This window comes from Botrytis byssoidea, assembly GCF_014898295.1.
Source record: "Botrytis byssoidea strain MUCL 94 chromosome Unknown BBYS_006, whole genome shotgun sequence".
NCBI classification, from domain to species: Eukaryota; Fungi; Ascomycota; class Leotiomycetes; order Helotiales; family Sclerotiniaceae; genus Botrytis; species Botrytis byssoidea.
Window position 1 is genome coordinate 87892 of NW_024065847.1, and position 18564 is coordinate 106455.

Sequence of the window (18564 nt, forward strand, 5' to 3'; positions counted from 1 at the left end):
TGATAAACAAAAATCGAAAGTGCTATTCTAATTTTCCCACCAATCCAATCCGTCTTTCTTTCATTGTTCATCCCTACTTCCCCACCTGCGATTCACTCCCCTTAAATCCCACTCGCTTCGGACGCTCATCCCACCCCACTGGCACCATCCCATCTCATCTCTCCAAAATCCCACTTACTATTCACTCATCCCCTCCACAGAAGATCCCCAAATCCCCAAATCCCCAAACCAAAACAAAAAAAGAGTTCGAACGTCTCGCTAAGCCATCCCCCCCTCCCCCAAAAACCACACTACCAAAGCGTCCAAGCCCATAAGAGTAGGCCGAAGCAGCTACACCATGACTCTCTTCTTCTTAGCGATGTTTGTTGCCGTTTTGTCGCATATGTGTGAGGAGCCTTGGGGTTGGGGTGCCGCTTTCCTATTACTATGTATCTAGCTATGTAGGTATTATTGTTATTATTATTATTATGTCATTATCATAATAATAATATAGAACACCGGCACATATACAGGTAGGTACCTAAATATTTAAAATCCCACAGATATGATAGATAGATCAATAATCATACCCGCCAATTTACCTCACATAACATAAGAACAATTTGACTGAACTCTATCATCAAGAACCCAGATAATGATATAATAACACCTAGACATACTACTTAAAATCTTCATCGTGTGATAATCTTTTGTCTGTTAACACATCAAAAGTACCTAGTTTTCCAAATCCCAATATATACTTAAACAATCTTAAGATTAACACGTGCACATCAATCACTCAATCACTCAATCACTTACACCCAGTACCACATCCATCCATCCAATCCAGCCCATCATCAAAACAATCTCCAGCCTCCAGCCTCCAAGATCCAATCCCCCAAATTTTCAACTCCCTAAATTTACAAGGAGAGTGTTCCACCTTCCAATTTCCAGAATAAGACGAGCAAAATTGCATAGCTCATCATCCATAAGGATGAAAACATTTCCAGCACATCTCAAGTAGGCATTCGAAAGCCTGTCTACACGGCCCAGCCTTGCGTTGATTACATCTCATATCAGAGTATATCATGATATGATAGCATAGTATAGAGCAGATGCAATAAAATACACGACCGCTAATCATACACCCCAGCATATCAAATCAATCACCATGTAACTAAATCGTATTGAAGATATAAATCAGTGGACTTTTATTTTTAATGTCGAGAGGGGTTTTTATCCGATTACATTGCAACTCCCAAATCCCAAAAGGCCAAATGTCGAATCCGCATGGTATCATTCAATAACATTCACTGCTCCATTTGTTCCCCAACCCACACATTGTCATGTACTATCATATAACATCATCTTGTTCAACATTCATCTACCAGGAGTATTTGCGCCCATGAAAGGACCACCAAATGGATTCAACGGGTCATTTTGTTGTCCTTGTTCTTGATCCCCACCAGGTGGTGAAGGTTCTAAATTTGTTGGGTAGAACTGAAACGCGGGATCGATTGTATTTGAGCTTCCTATGTAATGATCCCATTGTTCCTATTTTTCAATCAGCATTTTACCTCAATTTAAGATTTGGACAAAGGGGTCTGAGAACAAGAACTTACCCAGTCGAGATTCGCTGGGAGATCCATCATTCCAGGAGCATTACCAGTATTTCCAAACATGGAGAAGGGAGATGCACCAGCGTTCATGGTGGCAAAAGGGTTCAAATTGTTGTCGAGCGGGTAAGGGGTGAGACCGCTTCCACCTGATTCACCCATATTCAAATCCATGTTTGTGTATCCAGAAGATTGGCCCATACTATTGAGCACCGCTGCCGAATTTGGCGACAAACCACTAGAAAGCATACCGAGAGTCATGGCTGCCGACTGTTCAGGCCTGAGGTTCTCATCATCGAATTGTGAGAAAGCGTCGGCTGTACTCATAGGTGTGGCAGAAGTATTGGCGGCCGGGCACCTGGAAGCTTTCAATTTCTCAAGAATGATATTTAGGGTTTTGGATGCTTTGAATGACTCCATCGATTCTTCCACTGTTTCACTCCAGATACTTTGGGAAGTTTCAACTGCTTTGAGCATATTGGCAAGCTGTTCTGTTGTCCAGAAATGTTTATCCGACGGACAAACAGTTTCATAATGTAGATCCAAGCATACTATCATGCCGGCCAGTAGATAATCGTGTTTGGTGAGAGTTGAGATCGCCCATCTCATTGATCGCAATCGTCCTCCAGGTTTAGATTCAAGGTGAAGTATATGTTGATGTCGAAGAATTTCCATCGCAGCATTGACACAGGCTCGACGGGAATGATCATAGCGAGAATTTTGTCTCGCTCGTGCAAGATATTTGCGATGAAGAACACACATAGTCTTCTGCCATAAAATATCTACATTGAACCTATGCATCAAAAGCGTCGCAGGATCATGCATACACTGTTCCAAGGGCCTGAGTTGAAGATGGGGAGCAAGATTGCGTTTTAATTCCCATAATTTATTGTCGCGGGCAAGGACATCATCATATGTAATGCTCTTAGGATTAACGCTTTGTATTTCCTCCAATATGCAATTGAATTCATTGGCTATGCTGATCTTGGCGAGCATGTAAGAAACAGGTGTAGGTTCAGTATTCGGTCTCGCGGGTGGTAATGTTTTCGAATCCGGACCAAACTCATCCTCAAATATGTTGCGAGGAAGTTTCGTATCACAGTCGCTATCACGGATCATACTTGGGAGTGCCAATTGAAAGGAGAACATTGTATCCATGGCGCGCACAAACCCCCATAGTCGACGACGCATCTCCCCATGGAAGACGGTGATACCAGGAAAGTTGCTTGGATCCCGATGATATCCCATGCGCATCGATAGTCGAGTTATCATGCCGATTATGACCCAAAGTCCTACTTCGGCATCCCAACGGCTCGCATACTCGCCGTGTACGTATAATATTAGCGTTTCAATCGTATAGAATGATGACTTTGTATAATCGGAATTGACAAGACACTGGACCGTGCGTTGTCTGAATTCACTAGCTATGTCGAGAGTACGACCTAAACAAGATTTTAGCACGGTGAAAAGAGGTCGATGTGAACAGAACAAGAAAAGCCGATCAAAGAAAAAGTAAATGTGGGCTCTACCTTTCCATTCCGGTGGTTCATCCCCAATTTTTTGGTATGACTGCATGGCTAAACAGAGGATCGAATATAATAAGCCTAGCCATACTATCGAGGTTTTTGTGGGATCTTGCCAATGGGTTTGCAGTTCCTTGTGGAAAGTTGGGGAGTGTATGATATGTATAGCTGGGTCGTATGTGTTGAAATATCTAATAGACAATTAGTTAACCTTTCCTTCTATCGTTAAGGCTATGAACAGACCTGGTGATAAGTTTATCGACTTCCGGTTTGGCAGGAACTGCCTCTCGAAGTTCTTCATCTGTAGCCGGTGTATGGGCACCAAATAGAAAGGCCGGACCATCACTGGCAGGCGGCTTTTGAGATTTGATTTTTTCGTAGTTATTTTCGAGTTCCTTTTTATGATTATTGAAATAAGTTTTGACTTCTGCAATCTTTTCGATAAATTAGTAATTAATTTTAATCCATACCAGATCTGCGAAGAGCATGAACGAAAGACACGCGTTGAAAAAACTGCTCGACATTGCCATATACCTAAAGTCATCTTGTCCGAGTATGTAACTCGAGCGACTTGCATCTTTGCAGATTTGCACTGATCCAAAGAGTTCGTGGTGGAAGCAGGTATTGAAAAAAAGAAATGAAGGCCACAACATACATCCTTTAAGACTAAATGCCAATGCGATTCTCCTATATATGTTGTTTTTCCTTTATCGGGATCAACTTTCATAATACCTAGTGAATTAGCAACACCATCCACATCACTATCTCCGTCACCCTCTTCTTTAATCATATCATCATCGTCTTGGTCTAGATCGGGTGGAAAGGATGAACCAGCACTATCGCTTTGAGAACGGTTGATGGCGGCGGCGGCGGCGGCTGGACCTGCAGATGAAGCACCATTTGTCATCAGTGATAAAACTAAACCTTCTAAACGGTCAATACGATTTTGCATATCATCAGGACTGGTTGAGCCTTGACTTTGATTCTTCTTTCGTGTTCCTGGTGCAGCATATGAGCACGATGAGGCGTCACCTCTCCTCGTACAATTCTCACATGGATGCGACCTATTACATTTCAACCTGTTTTGTAAGAGCGATTAGTATATATGTGCTAGGGGGCCTGTATTTTGATGGAATAGAACGTATTAGACTCACTTTCTGTGCCGACAAGGCCCACATGACAAAGGAACCCTATTTCTCTTTCTTACCACGCGGTATTGCTCTTCTGGAGAGTGAGCTCCGGCGCTTGAAGAGGTAGTAGAAGGGGGCGTGGGAGTCATGATGATAAATTATTATTGATTTGTGAGGAGAAATCGAAGAAGCAAGCCCGGGCCAAGGTTATATTTTACTCATAAGCTCACAGGAATGGGCCCTGTCCGAATAAAGTTTATTTTCTTTTACCAGTATCTCACCACCAGAGAGTCGGTGTAAGCCGGCCTTCTTGATGCAAACAGCCAATGAAAAAGGACAGCACGAGGCGATTTGTCTTGCGCCGAGACGATCAGCTCCTAATCTGATAGGTGAAGTAGCCCGTTAGCTCGTTGGAGAAGGGAACAAGCGGACCCTATTGGCAACGAGTGGGGGAGATAGAGGTATAGATGCAGGTGACAAATAGCTTTATGTCCACTCGGCAGTGTTTGACTGCACTAGGATCTCACATATAAATTGGTGCCCCCTTTTCAAGAGTCTACCTTTGGCGCTTGATGGCTTACAATGACAGGGCAAAGTGACTCGAACTTCCCTTCTCGTCAAAGTGTAGGATGGCAAATTCGAAAGTATGATCTTCCTTGGACCAGGTCTCCACCAATATCCTTTTCCTGCCAATGATTTACCAGACCCTATACAGTGTTCACAGTTGCTCCCGAGTTCTCACGCACTTTCCCCGAAAACAGAGATTACCCACTCAAAATACAAACAGTAACCATTCGGTCCAGATCCAACAACGACTATTATTGATGTGCTCGAGGATGACAAACGATTGGTAGCGCGAAAGTCGAATAATCAAGAATAGCTCCAATGATGTTGTCCCTCTACCTTAGCCTTTGCCAACGACTGGAACGTTAACTAATATCCGATATGTTTAATCAAAAACGCCGGCCGGTTTGGCTTATGAGTGATTTAGTATCGTCTTTCGGGGAGGCCGACGACCGAAAGATCGTATATTGTACCGTGATTTGTGGAGAGAATGATTCGGAGAGTTCAGGAAGGATATATTATACCACACACAGTATATGATATCAACTTAGCAATCGCATATTCTGCAAGAATAGTCAGTCGTTGCGCCAAAACATATGCGGGAACTTTGCACTGTCAAGCTACTCACAAGAGGTAAACTCTGCCCTGCGGTCCAGATCTTTGGATACAGGCGCAAATCAGTACCGAAGCTTGAAAATGATCGCCACCAAGGCTTTGATTTGATTTCAAACAATTAGAATATTAAATTTAGTAATCTTTCCATCAATGGAAATCAATAGAAATCTCTGCAAAATGTTTGCGACAGGAGAGATTGTAAATACGGATTGAGGTTGTTGATAAGTGGACTGTCAAATGATAAATGATAAATGATAGCCTTAAGCTAAATAATATTCACTGAATAAGGCTGGGCTGGCTGGCACTTGAGACTTGGCCACCCCCGCCAAAGAGGGTCTGGGCTTAAATAGGCTAGCGGGATATGCCGAAGAGTTTAGCCAGACGAATACGTCGACCGTAAGAGGTATAATATCGGTCGTCACTGGGGAGATATCGATATTAATATCGATGATAGTAATAAACTGCACATCGACGTGAACAGTAAGGGTACGTAATCTTTCATGAATATCTGGCAGTGCAGTCCTTTTGACCTGATGAATCTACTAGGTGACTTATTACTCTTGCTATACTATTTTCCCCTTCATTTGAACCAACCATTCAAATCTTCTATATGCTTTCATCGCCGCCTCCGAAATAAAACATACTAGGCCAGGAGAGGATTCGCGATAGATGAGAGGGAATTACCATCCCACGTGCTTTCAAGGCATCAATTTGGCGTGCGCGTTGCTTATTGAATTTGATTCAAGCCATTCATTCCATGGGTTACTAATAACCGCCGATGACTCATACCTCTCTGTTCGGTTCAATTTAATATGCTGACTACTACATGCGTCAACTTACCTTACGTGCCATCGAACTTCAGAGAAAGTTGACGACGACGACGACGTCATGCATCCATCATTCTGAAGATATTGACTTTTTTTCGATATCCACAAATTGGCCTTGAGATCGGTATCTCCGTTGGCAGAAACTACATAAGGGGCCCCAACGCCAGAATGGTCCATTTATTCTACCCCGATTTTCATCGGGCATAATACAAGAGATGTTCGTACATCGTCAGTTTCATCTACTGCTATCTATTCATTCACTCAATGGATTCCCAAAATTCCAATGCGAAAAGGGAAACAAAATATCGCAAAGCAAGATAAGGTGTGTGAATGCAATAAGGAATTTCATGGCGAACACTCAAGCCAAGGCAAGCTACTGGAGTATTTCACCAATTCAAGTGCGCACGAATATGACCTCACCTTGAAGAGACAAAGTTGAGTAACGTGGGGGGAAATACTACCACTGCCTACCCACTCATCTATATTTTGTCGGTTGCTCCCGGTGAGGACTTGCTACACCCGCTCCTAATGACTAGTTTTGATTCCTCTTTCCGGTGGGGTCTCTCTGCCAAGCAAAGCAAGGATCAAAACATCATCAAATGTATCGCTCTGAATTGCTTTGCCCAATTAAACGCCTCGAATCGATTTCCTCGTCAAGAAGTCAATCTACCCCGATGAAACATCTGCTTCTCAAAGAGTCTCAGTGAAAGAGCAATTACTGAAATATGATTTTGGGCTTGTGTCTGTTAACTATCTAGTAGCTTGAGCATTCAAGGGCCAATTTTACAAGAGCAACCTCAACAATTCACAAGCACAGAGAGTCCTACGTGATATGCATGTTCTTGGAGTACCTGAGGATGGAGAAAGATATCCCGGCCAAGAAACTACACGCTTTTCGATTCTTGCTTGTTAGCAGGGTTCAGTGGATCAGGCCTGCTTGTTGGGATTCTTCTCAAAGCCATTGATTTTAAGCAAAATATCTTACTTGTTTACTCTCGAACCAGCCCCCCTCATCCCAAGACTCAATGTCTTGTTATCTCGCTATCAATATAATGCTTTAATCGCATTGGAAACGATATGGATAGGCATTTTGAAACGCCAGGGTTATTATCTTGCATCGAATTTTAAAGGCACGCAGCGAACGAATTAAGATATCAGTTGCTTCAAAGCAGCTTCACGTACCTAGCGGTAGCAATATATTTTTCGGTTTCAATATCTCCTCAAGTGTCTCCCTCTAGGACTTTCAAAAAGATATATCTTCGGCCCAAGTTTGCATCGTGGTCAGGACAAAACAAAAAGTCGCACAATGGCAAAATACTCTAGCACCAAATATTGTCGAACGACTTTCACGCCAACCATCGGATAATGAGTATGGAGTGGGTGAGCGAAGATAGTGTATTAGCCATTATCTTTGCACAACTAGCAAGCATCATTGACGGTCTGGCTTGGTTGCTAGTGGAACAGCTCGGTAGTCTCGGTAGATATGGAGCTAATCCTGAGCTTTTGGCTTATGCTGGCACAAACAAAGTAAGCTACTCAGCTCTAGTTGCTCCAGCTATAGTGGCTAAATGGTTCGTATGATCATTTGCTATTTTCTACTCCACCTCACAATAGTCCAGCCGCACACTGTGCCTTGTTTGATTACCTGCAATTTCAGACTTTGATTGCTTGAAATACCATCCCATCCGACTCCCTGCCAATGTTATCCTTGATGCTGTAAACTCATTGCGTCACTTCACGGTGCCACCGGAAGCTCTACTCACTACCTACTGTGACCGAAACGAAACCGTACCACTACCCAACAAACCAGCCGAACATACTAGTCAAGCATCGAAACCCATCAATGTTCTTCTCACCGGATCTATAGGTACTACAGGTTTGTATTTATTGCATTCCTTAATCAACCGTGATGAGATTGCACATGTTTTCTGCTTGAGCTGTGGAGAAGATGGTGAAAAGGCCAAGCAACACAAGATATTTACAGCATCCGGATTTGCTTCGACTAAGCTAGACAATCACGTACCTTCATCAAAGCAAATATTGAATTACCATCACTTGGTATGAATGAACATACATACATGTCACTCAGTGCAAACGTTGATCTCATTATCCATACTGCCTGGCCCGTGAGTTTTAACCTCGAACTTTTGGCATTTCATCCTCAATTCGCGGGGATTGTCAATTTCTTAAGCCTAGCTGCCTCTACTACTTCTACAGTACACTTCGAATTCATCGCTCCCGTTGCAGTAGTAGAAGGACACACAGCAGTTCTTGCCTCGCAAGAAGTACGACCTGATCCTAGCACACCAGCACCAGCCCCATCTAGCTGCGCACGCGTCGAATTCCTCTCTGAATTACTCGTCAACGCCGCAGATTAACATCTAGACGAGACGAAACAGTCCCAAGAACCATCCTCCGCATTGGGCAAATTGCCATATTAGTCATAAACTCAGATTTGTGGAATTTGAAAATACGGGCTCCTGGTCTACAGTAATACTCGGTTCGATTTATGTAGGTCGGATCCCTGATAATCAAGGTTTGCGGTTTGATGTTGTGGATTTTGGACTTGTCATCTGTGCATTTTCTGGCTGGCTGGTATATTTGTGGCTTTGATGAGTGAGAAGAGGATGAAGAGAGCAGATGAGTGGGTCTTGAATTTTCGGGATGCGTATTAGGTGGTTTGGAGCATGCTTTATGTGCTATTGCCGAGAGGAGATCGCTGGAGATGGTAGAGCTGAAGGTTGGCTGGTTGGTTTGAGAATGAGAAGTGAGGGAGTAGATAGGGATGTGGGAAATAATCTAGTTGTGAAATTAGTTGGCTCCTTAAATAGGTTGTGGAGGGGTGGGGATTTAGCTGAAGAGGGATGCGTGGGATAAGTTATACGGATTAGCGGGCTTTAGATGCGACTTCGAGGATGAGGGGTTGGAGAATGTGAGGGAGAAATAATTGAGGAAATGGATGAAGAAACGGATGGAGTTTGTGGGGGAGGAAGAGGAGGGGAGCTAGAGGTGTCGATTTCATATAAAAGTGAGGGGATAATGGTTTTTCAAGGAATATGTGGTGATCATTGCGTTAGTTATTGAAAACCGCATATTCTGTTCCATTTAACTCACATTGTGGTATCACTTTACCCGCGGGGATTCTATTTCGATAGACATATACATACGGGAAAGTAATTCATATAATCATATATATACGTACTGCACTTACAAGCAAGATCACATTCATAAATTTTCCAGCTAGGACGATTCAGTTAAATAAAGCCGAAACCCAGATATCAAATTCACAATGCTTGGATATCGACACTGATTGGATTTCAAGCTGAGAGTGGAATGAATGGTGAATAAATTGACAGGTGTCTACATGGGTCGGGAACAAGTAGATTTGTATCATCAGATCTGATGCGTCGAGTCACGGAAGATGGGAGTTGGTAGTTGGTTAGAGGGAATTAGGCTGGGTTTTGTGATATGAAGTCTTTGTAATATGTAGGTGCTTGTGTTGAGACATTTACTGCATGTCGTGAAATTTTTCGGGATGGATAGATGCTGAATAGGGAGAGAATATTCTTGGGCTGAAAGTAGTCAAGTCGATAAGTAGATTTGACTCAATTGAGTTGGTGTGAGATATTAGATACAAGTATGGAATTATTTGTTTTGTGTTTATCGTGTGTTTATTTCCGATCTTTCATTATGCTGTATGGCTGTATGGTTGATATGTTGTGTACAGGGACAGGGGCTAAGCGAGTGAAGGGGCGGGAGTCTCAAGATTCATTTTTGTAACGGCGCATAATAATGTGATTTGGTATTATACTTTGAAAATTTATATGATGGAACTATTTGTGGGAGATAGTGTTTTGTTCGTCTATGATAATATAGGATTGTGTTTTTTTAAAAAATTTGATATCTGTATCACGACGGAGTATTTAATACTTTGAGTCTGACTTCGATGTAAATTTTTTTTTTTGAAAAACCTTGTGATATCTGTGGATGTGTAATGGGCTTTTGTGCTTTGTGATTCATTGAATAAAGTTGTCATGAAAAAAACTCTATTAGAGCGTGGCGTCTTTGAGTGAGCGAATTCTTCTGTTGCGTCTATAAACCGCGCCCTCAGAGAAGATAGGGCAGTTGAAGGTCATTGGAATTTGAGAAATAATGATGGTGCCAGCTTAACGAGAACCCTTTTTTGACTTGCCTTTATTCTATGTATATATACAGAACCAGAATTTCTTCATCAACTTAGTACACCAATAGCCAACAACTTAAATATTAATTCGATGGGCATAAGGATTTAAGAAATCACGTTCAAGATTCTGCTTATGATGGGCTCCAATATGTAACTTTTGTAAATGGTTCAGCATAAAGATTCATAATCATGCAAACGGTCTAATCCAGTGAAATGCTGGAGGTGATCTCTTTAGGTGATTGTAACTTTTTTGTGTACTGGGAAACATTTCATGATTCTGATCTCTTACATAGCTGAGGTTCATGAAAAATAGAAGCTCTTCGTTTTAGAAAAAAACGCACATTGACATTAGCGATATCTGTCCATTTGAATTCTAAGAGAAGCCAAGCTTCATGGATTCGCTTAACATTGAATTCTCTTATACATCACTCCCACGGGAAAGCCCCATTCCTTCACCACTCTACCAGAATTCTCTAACCACCCTCCCATCATCCCCATTTCCCTCAAAAGCTACCCCAAAAAAGAGCCACTCTTCTCAAAACTCTTCTTCAGATAAAAAGATAGATAGAACATGCAAAAAAAAAAGTATCGGATCCAGGATTCGAGCCTGGGGCTACTCGAACTGATTGGGACAATTAAATTTTAAATATGAACTTTCGTCTATATTTGGACCATTTATTTACCTCAATCATGGAATCGAGTTATGTTACCACTACACTAATCCGACAATGTGTTGTTGTTTTATTGAGATATATATACCTGACCGGAGGGAATCAGCGAGTTTTGGGTGGGTTGAAAGTCTAGTGCTAGCGCTGATGTCCTAAGGCAGTGTTTCTTCGTCACGAGACTGGTTAACCACTGAAGTGGACTTTGTAATGATGAAGGATATTCTTCGTTAAGGTATATTGAAGAGAGGACACATGTAAATTCCAAAATAGTTATATCACGAATGTAGATTACTTCAACTCCTTACCGAGACTTGAACAGAATGGATGGGCAACTATCATCATGGCAAACATAGAGAATCATAACACGAACAGCGATACTGTACCTTATTGAGATACTTTGGAATACATAAGGGTGATAAAAAGAGAAGGGATGTTACAGATTATTGGCTGAAGCGGATGGTACCTTCTCTCTGTAAAAAAATTGATCATTCTGAAAGTTACTCAACGAAGAAATCTATTCTGCTACAAATAATACCGACCATTTTTTGACAGTCAACACTCTCATATTAAGTATAGTATCATTAACATAACATTCTATCCCCCATGAAGTACCAAGAGCTCGTAGACACCCAGTTACAAAGCTGGTGAAGGCATAGGACTCCACCAGACTACCCACATAGTGGCAGATCACCTTGGCACCTTCAAAAACTCCAAAAAAAGAAGAGTTGTTTCAACTCCGTGTTTGAAGAGAGCCCAGGCTAGCCAATTCGGCCAGCACTCCACCACCTTATCTCTTGTTTGTTGATGGGGGTGTGTTATTGAGATATATAACTTTTCCATTAGACTACATTGCAAAACAGTAGATTTTCTTGGCACCCAAAAAAATGCCAAAAAAGAAGAGTCTTTAAAACTCCGAAATTGAAGAGAGCCCAGGCTAACCATTTCGGCCAGCACTCCACCACCTTATCTCTTGTTTGTTGAGGGATGTATCTTATTCAGGTAAATAACTCTTTCACTGACTAGTTTACAGCACAAAAAAGCCAAAAAATAAGAGTCTTTACAACTCCGAATTTGAAGAGAGCCCAGACTAACCATTTCGGCCAGCACTCCACCACCTTATCTCTTGTTTGTTGAGGGGAGTATGGTATTCAGATACATAACCTATAACTTGATGCTTTACCCTGTGACTTCCTTGTCTATTTTGTCTTTTTCTTCTGAATAGATAACTGCATGTAATTATATCGATTATACCACCAGAATGTACGAGTAGACGCACAAAATTCTGGTTTGCGTTGTACTGTTTTGAAAATAAATAGCACTGGAGCCTTCATCGCAGGTTGAGTTAATATATGTCATAACAATATACGAAATCGGAAGGTACATATCGAGGTGAAATGCAAGCAGCACACGGGAACATATAGAAGGCAGTCACATATCAATCATGAGTAAACAAATTTCTACGAAAAAGTACTAGAATAATCGCATTGTAACTATTTTGTATATTTTACACACGAATACTTCAATGAGTAACACCAGTACACTAGCTGAACACTCATCTTCCGTTCCTTGAGTTGCAAAAAATTTGCTTCCAGGTAGGACAGGAATTGTTTGAACAAGATGAACAAAATGAACAAAATGAAAAAACTGGAAAGGAAACAGAGGAGTAGATGGTTCTTGGGTGGATTGTCAAAAAAATTAACAAGAGTAAATCCCTTTCGGTCAATCTAACCTTAATTTAGTAAGACAAGCGGAAATACATAACCGAGAAAAACCAGTGCTGGGACCTTATACTTCATTTCTAAAAACATACCTCGATATTGTAAAGGCCATCTCATCAAGTGCTATGAACAATCGCAATCACCTTAATAACAAACATATAAGCCCTACAAAAGTTATCAATAATTGAGAGTAATAGAGCAAAATCAATATTGCTCTGGTATGGAAGGCAAACTACACGTACAAAAAGTTTCAAACTCCTAATCAAATTATTCAATCATAGACTGTTCAATCATTTCACGAAGTACTTAAAATGTCAAATCAATTGACGCCAAGGAGTATAGCGCTAATAGGGGGCTCGGCAAAAAATTCCGACAGGGATTTAACTATTTTAGACGAGAAATCTGGGGTAGCACACCTAGCAACTATCGAGCTCGAACAGCTCGAACAAGTCCAACGAGAGATTTGAGATTTGAGAAAGAAGGGGGAATGTGGGTTTATTGTGAAGGTTTGTAGTATACAGTTTTTCTTTCAACTTGTGTAATTTATTGTGAAGATGTTCAGGTTTCTCGTATGTGATTGACGATTTCGAAAAGAACGCAAGGGGATGGGTGGATGGATGTGTACAAGAGAAAAAATGTATGTCATTCTTTACACAGAGATTATTATCAGTTCAATGAGAAAAAGAGTAGAAACAAAAGACAATATAAGCTTCCAGCTCCAGGACTCGTACCGGAAGTCACCTGAATACACCCTTTGTACAACGTTACTGAGAATCCCATCAACGATCATCTTACCGAGACGAATTATCTTACCACTACACCAATTCTGAGAATGTTTGATGTGATTTATGTATATCATACCGCAGGGTCGTAAGGAGATTCTCGAAGAAAAGAATAGTATGATAATCTTATATCCGGAACTTCCGAACCGGGCTAATGTATTTCAATAGGGTTGCCTCGGCGGCATTTAGACTTCCGAATGAAATATAGATGTACAACAATTCTTCTTTTTGTTCTCTAATATGCAAGAAATATATACCTTTCAAATAGTCTACCCATTCAAGAGAAGATTTCTTACCATCTATGAACCTTAATCTCGAAGGAGGAAGTCGTATACGAATTACCCTTCGAATCTCTTCATGACGAACGAAACCATAGATTGATTCATGGCAGTAAACTTATATATGTACAGTAATGACACGAAAAGCTCGTATCAAGAATGAGATTCTTTGTGTTTATTTTTCGTACGAGAAACTTATATAGCTTGTCGAATTTCACAAAATGTAGCTACGACCGGTCAACCATCCTCTAGGTCGAGAACGTGATAATTTTCGCATACACGTGGGCATTCAACATATTCAGATCGGAAAGGATCTTCACCGGTGAGTAAGACAGTGAGTGGGAGAGTTTCAAACATTGAATTCACATGACTTGTGATATGGTTTCATAGTCAGTGGCTAGATTAATACTAGACTGGGCATAAACATATTTCTCGCCACTCATTCATTCATTCATTCATCCCCTATTCAACATCTTCAGTACCTCCCAACACAAGAACTGAAAGAACCATCTCATCCTCCCAACTCCCAATCTCAACCAAATTTCCCTACGTGATCCAGATCTGTTTTCCGGTAAGGAGAAATAGATAACTTCATCTTCACCAAGTGTCCTGACAATTTTCTCCCACTGAAGAGTACAAATCCTCGAGAAGAATCTTTCGATGTTCGAGGAAGATTGTTACTACGCATGCGAGCCACAATACAGCTACAATGTAAACATACACAAACTGCGACAGCGGGCTACTATGCATACGTATTGGAAAAGGTTCGAACTTTGGCATCAGGCATAAAAACAGTAAGGAAGACTTCGCGATTGGTTTCAGCTCATATTATCGAGCATCTGATGCCAAATCTCAGCTACAAGGTTCTGAGAGGTATGTGGTGAATAGAGATGATGAGGATGAGGATACAAAATACCAGAGACCCAAAACATCAACCCAAACACAAATTAAAGATAACACCTACACGCAATAATAATCATCATCACAAAAGCTACAACTCTCTACACACACTCTACAAATCCATTGATCCAATCCTCTCGACCTCACAACCCGCACAAAATTCTCCAGTCTCCCCAAAACAGAGCATCACCAGCTATGATCTTTCCCACCTCCTAGACGATACACGAATGCGATACATACAGCATTATCAACCTCGAATCCACACAGCCGAAAGCACAGCTATACTATAATATATCCTCAAATCCACCCAAGAATCCAAAAACTTTTGATTCGATTCCCAAAATCCATTCCACCTTCTTTGCACATACGACGGGAATGAAATATTCTCTATTCGAATCCGAGTATCGAATCCTCAAACTCCCATCCATGGAGATATTGCGAATCCATCGATCTTGTAGCATAATAACTAACAACGCAGCATAAATTTCATTCACAATATGTCACTCGACATGGTATGTATGAGCGGACGTACACATACATATCTGGTAGGTAATACCTTGCAACTTCCAAATCCCTATTACAAACATCAAACATCAAATATTAAATATCAGACATCAAACAGCAGGAAATAAAAATACATGGAGCATGGGAGCAAGGGGTTTATTTGACGTGGAAATCATCTCTCGTTACTTACTTATCTTCTGTCGAAGAAATTCCATCCATCGATGTGTATCCTTGGAATCACTCTATGATAGTACACCGTATGTTTCGCCGCCTCTCTTCTGTGGTGCTTTCTCCCCGTCTTCAGTGCTCTGCCCCAATACCTTCTCCGTCAACTCTCTTCAGTCTCTCCCCCAAATCGCTCCTCTTCACTCCTCCACAACACTCTTGATAAGAACGTGTTCAGCAATTCCACAACAAATCAAAATCATGTCATCACTGCCCACAGGCTATATTAAAAAGATCATTTTATTCCACTATCTAAGATGCCGTCAAATCCTCAATCATTTGACCCGCGAACAACCCCCAAAAATTCGGCTATCAATCGTCCCCAGATATCCTATCACCATTCTCCATTCATAACCATAAGAGCCTTCAGGGTATTAAACATAAAACGCTCCACACACGCAAGGTAAGGCAAAAAAGGCTGTATAATAGAACCAACGTAAATATCCATGGTATACTCCATAAATCCTCATTGCGTTAAATATGTCTCTCTGTGAGATTATCTGTCTCACATGATCGTAGAAGAAAAAAATACCCCAAAAGAAAAGGGTGCGACCGGACCAGACTTTTCCATATATTAAGAAAATCAATATAAAGTCGATAGAATGACCCAAAATGCAAAACATCCAAAGTGGGATCGGGTCCAACAATATGTCTGTACAATCATCGCCATAAATCTTGGCTGCTGTTTTTCCTGGAATGTCTTTTCTTTTCACCAGCTGAGCTGCTAGGTCTAGGAGGATCATCTGCAGGCACGGCGAGGAAGCCACCAAATCCATTTCCGACAATAACACTTCTTCTTGCTCCATGACCTGGAGCCCATGCTTTACCCATACTATCACCTAGTCCGTAACTGCTAATCGGTCTTGCTGTCGTTGCCGAACCTCTTCTGCCGGGTGCAGTTGGCGGTTGGACTTTGGCAAAATTCCATTCCATCTCATCAAGACCTTTACTATAAACCTCTAATTCTTGTTTAAGTCCCATTCCAGTAGGCATCGCCGGAGACAGGCTTGCTTGAGCTGCAAAAGGATTGTTGGAACTGAATCGATTGTTAGGCATGCCAGAAGGCGCATTCGACGAACGTTCGAAAGTATTAGGTGGTACAAAATTATCTGGATCGGATGCATATGCGGGAGCAGGAGGTGCGAGGCCGATCAAAGATTCGGGGAACTCGGAATCGCGAACGTAGAGAGCTCGAAGCGCGGGAAGTCTATTGGCGATCAAGGAGGTGGTGAGGTATGAGTAATGACTTTGTACGACGCTCTTGAATGTATTTGTAGATGATGTGGAGGTAATTTCGTAGTGCAATGTTTGTAGTGAAGTTGAGGAAAGTGGTGGAATGTTTTGAAGAGCCGGAAAGGATGCATGTACTGATTCAACAATTGACAAAAAGGTCAATCTAGGAGCATTATCTGTGATTTTATGCAAAGCAGAAGGATGGATACCCGTTTCTGTCAATGAAAGACTTGTGAGTTTCTCTTGTGTGTCTGAACGGAATAAATACGCTTCCAAGCCGATCGCTGTAACGTTGGGTGTATTTTCGAAAACCAATTCGGTGAAAGCTGGAAATGGCGGAAGATAATCACTGTGTTGGAATACTTCATCATTGAAAGTCTTTGTATCTGTAACTTTCAAAGCCCGAAGCCCAGTTAATGAGCCCAAGGCACGTCGAATGATTGTGGGGTCCATATTGAGTCTTGTAAATTCCAATACCTCCAGGTTCCTCCAAATCTTGCCGCCTGCCAATTGTTCAAGGCTTCTCTCTGAGCCGGTCATGTATGTCATCTTTCGTAAATCTGGACATCGCGCTTGAATTTCGAGTTTAAGTGTGTGGCAGGAAGGATCATCTGAAAATATACCCTCGGGAAGATCGAGATATCGCATATTGGGACAAACTGCCACGCTGCGTGCAAGATCGGCTTTGCAAGCTCCTCTGGTCATATATGGTGTTTTGAGAAATTCCACCAATTCTCCCAGCATTCTATTATCGCGAATCGTTCTACAAAGTAATTGCAACCTCACGTTGGGGGTTTCCTCTGGTTCTGCATTGCGATTGAATCGACCTTTATGTTTCCTCTTCTCTGATAATATTTCTTCGAGTTCGCAGAAATGAACTGCATCAATCCGAACACTATGATACCTGCGTAATAATTGAGTTAGCTTAACTGAACACTTTGCACAAATGGTTGGACTACGAACAAAACCCCAATAGCTACATTCCTCCATTTTCTCGAGACTTGCGCACAGTGAGCCAAATCTCTTGTATCGCATAATGGACAGCAGTCATCCAGAGAAGATTGTTCGCATGTCTCATAAGTTTCGTCTTGCGAATGAGGGCATACAAGTATGAAGATGCGTTCGAGAACTTTATCGGGAAGCTTGTTTATGATAGATCCACGCGGGGTTGCATATGCTGCATGATGCCTTCGATCTGCTCGATTTGTATAACTGCGTACGAGAGTTGGTTTATCTGATAGCTCCTTTCCTGGCTTCTTCTTTCTTCGGAACCACTTCATGATGAATTTTGCCAGTTTGATAAATGGAGCAACAAATCACCCCTATGGAAAGAGGTGATTATTTAAGAGAAGGGAACGATTTCGGTATTTGGAGGTTATTAATCTTTTTGGTGGAGGAGTTGCAAATCGACAGGGATTTTGTGTGGATTGGGGGATTGGTGGATTCCTCCACGAGCTCTTCTTGGGGTTATGGCTAAGCCTGAGGAAGCAAATCAAAGGGCGACAAAGCCTGGAAAGATTTGATTTGATGGGTTTCGTTGGTCGTTGGAGCACTGAAGTTTTGGGTGAAGAACCTATGAATTCCCTCTGAATTGCCTAGGTATTACCTGTCTCCCTGTTGCCCAGTATATGCCTGATACCCAGAATCTAGTATCGAGTAGCACGGAGTATGTGGGGAAGGGAACCTCTTTATTAATAACTTCAAACACAATTTCGCTCTTCTTCTCCCTTGCTCTTATTTGGTGGAGAATCAATCTCGCTCGGGATACATAAAAGAGGTGTGTGAGCGTGAGGGTAAGTGTAAATGTGAGTGTGGGTGT

The 18564-nt window shown here is 41.7% G+C and overlaps 4 protein-coding genes across 4 annotated transcripts; 2 read left to right on the forward strand and 2 right to left on the reverse strand.

The window, feature by feature from the left end:
* Positions 1–626: 626 nt before the first annotated feature.
* On the reverse strand, positions 627–5801 carry EAE97_003489 (uncharacterized protein). The gene is made up of 6 exons (XM_038874001.1): positions 5441–5801; positions 4273–5375; positions 3774–4197; positions 3362–3552; positions 1602–3309; positions 627–1533 (listed from the first exon to the last, which is right to left on the reverse strand). Exons 2-6 carry the CDS (start codon positions 4395–4397, stop codon positions 1360–1362), a joined length of 2622 nt encoding a protein of 873 aa, XP_038734610.1. The 5' UTR covers positions 4398–5375; positions 5441–5801; the 3' UTR covers positions 627–1359.
* A 1824-nt stretch (positions 5802–7625) lies between these two features.
* Positions 7626–8318, forward strand: EAE97_003490 (uncharacterized protein; the record flags this gene model as incomplete). The annotated part of the gene is made up of 3 exons (XM_038874002.1): positions 7626–7781; positions 7816–7825; positions 7912–8318. The coding sequence occupies 3 exons, from the start codon at positions 7626–7628 to the stop codon at positions 8316–8318; spliced, it is 573 nt and encodes a 190-aa protein (XP_038734611.1).
* A 14-nt stretch (positions 8319–8332) lies between these two features.
* Positions 8333–8867, forward strand: EAE97_003491 (uncharacterized protein; the record flags this gene model as incomplete). Its single annotated transcript, XM_038874003.1, has 2 exons — positions 8333–8614; positions 8640–8867. 2 exons carry the CDS (start codon positions 8333–8335, stop codon positions 8865–8867), a joined length of 510 nt encoding a protein of 169 aa, XP_038734612.1.
* Positions 8868–16172: 7305 nt separating this feature from the next.
* EAE97_003492 (uncharacterized protein) lies at positions 16173–18025 on the reverse strand (the record flags this gene model as incomplete). The annotated part of the gene is made up of 2 exons (XM_038874004.1): positions 16173–17649; positions 17709–18025. The coding sequence occupies 2 exons, from the start codon at positions 18023–18025 to the stop codon at positions 16173–16175; spliced, it is 1794 nt and encodes a 597-aa protein (XP_038734613.1).
* Between the last annotated feature and the right edge of the window lie 539 nt (positions 18026–18564).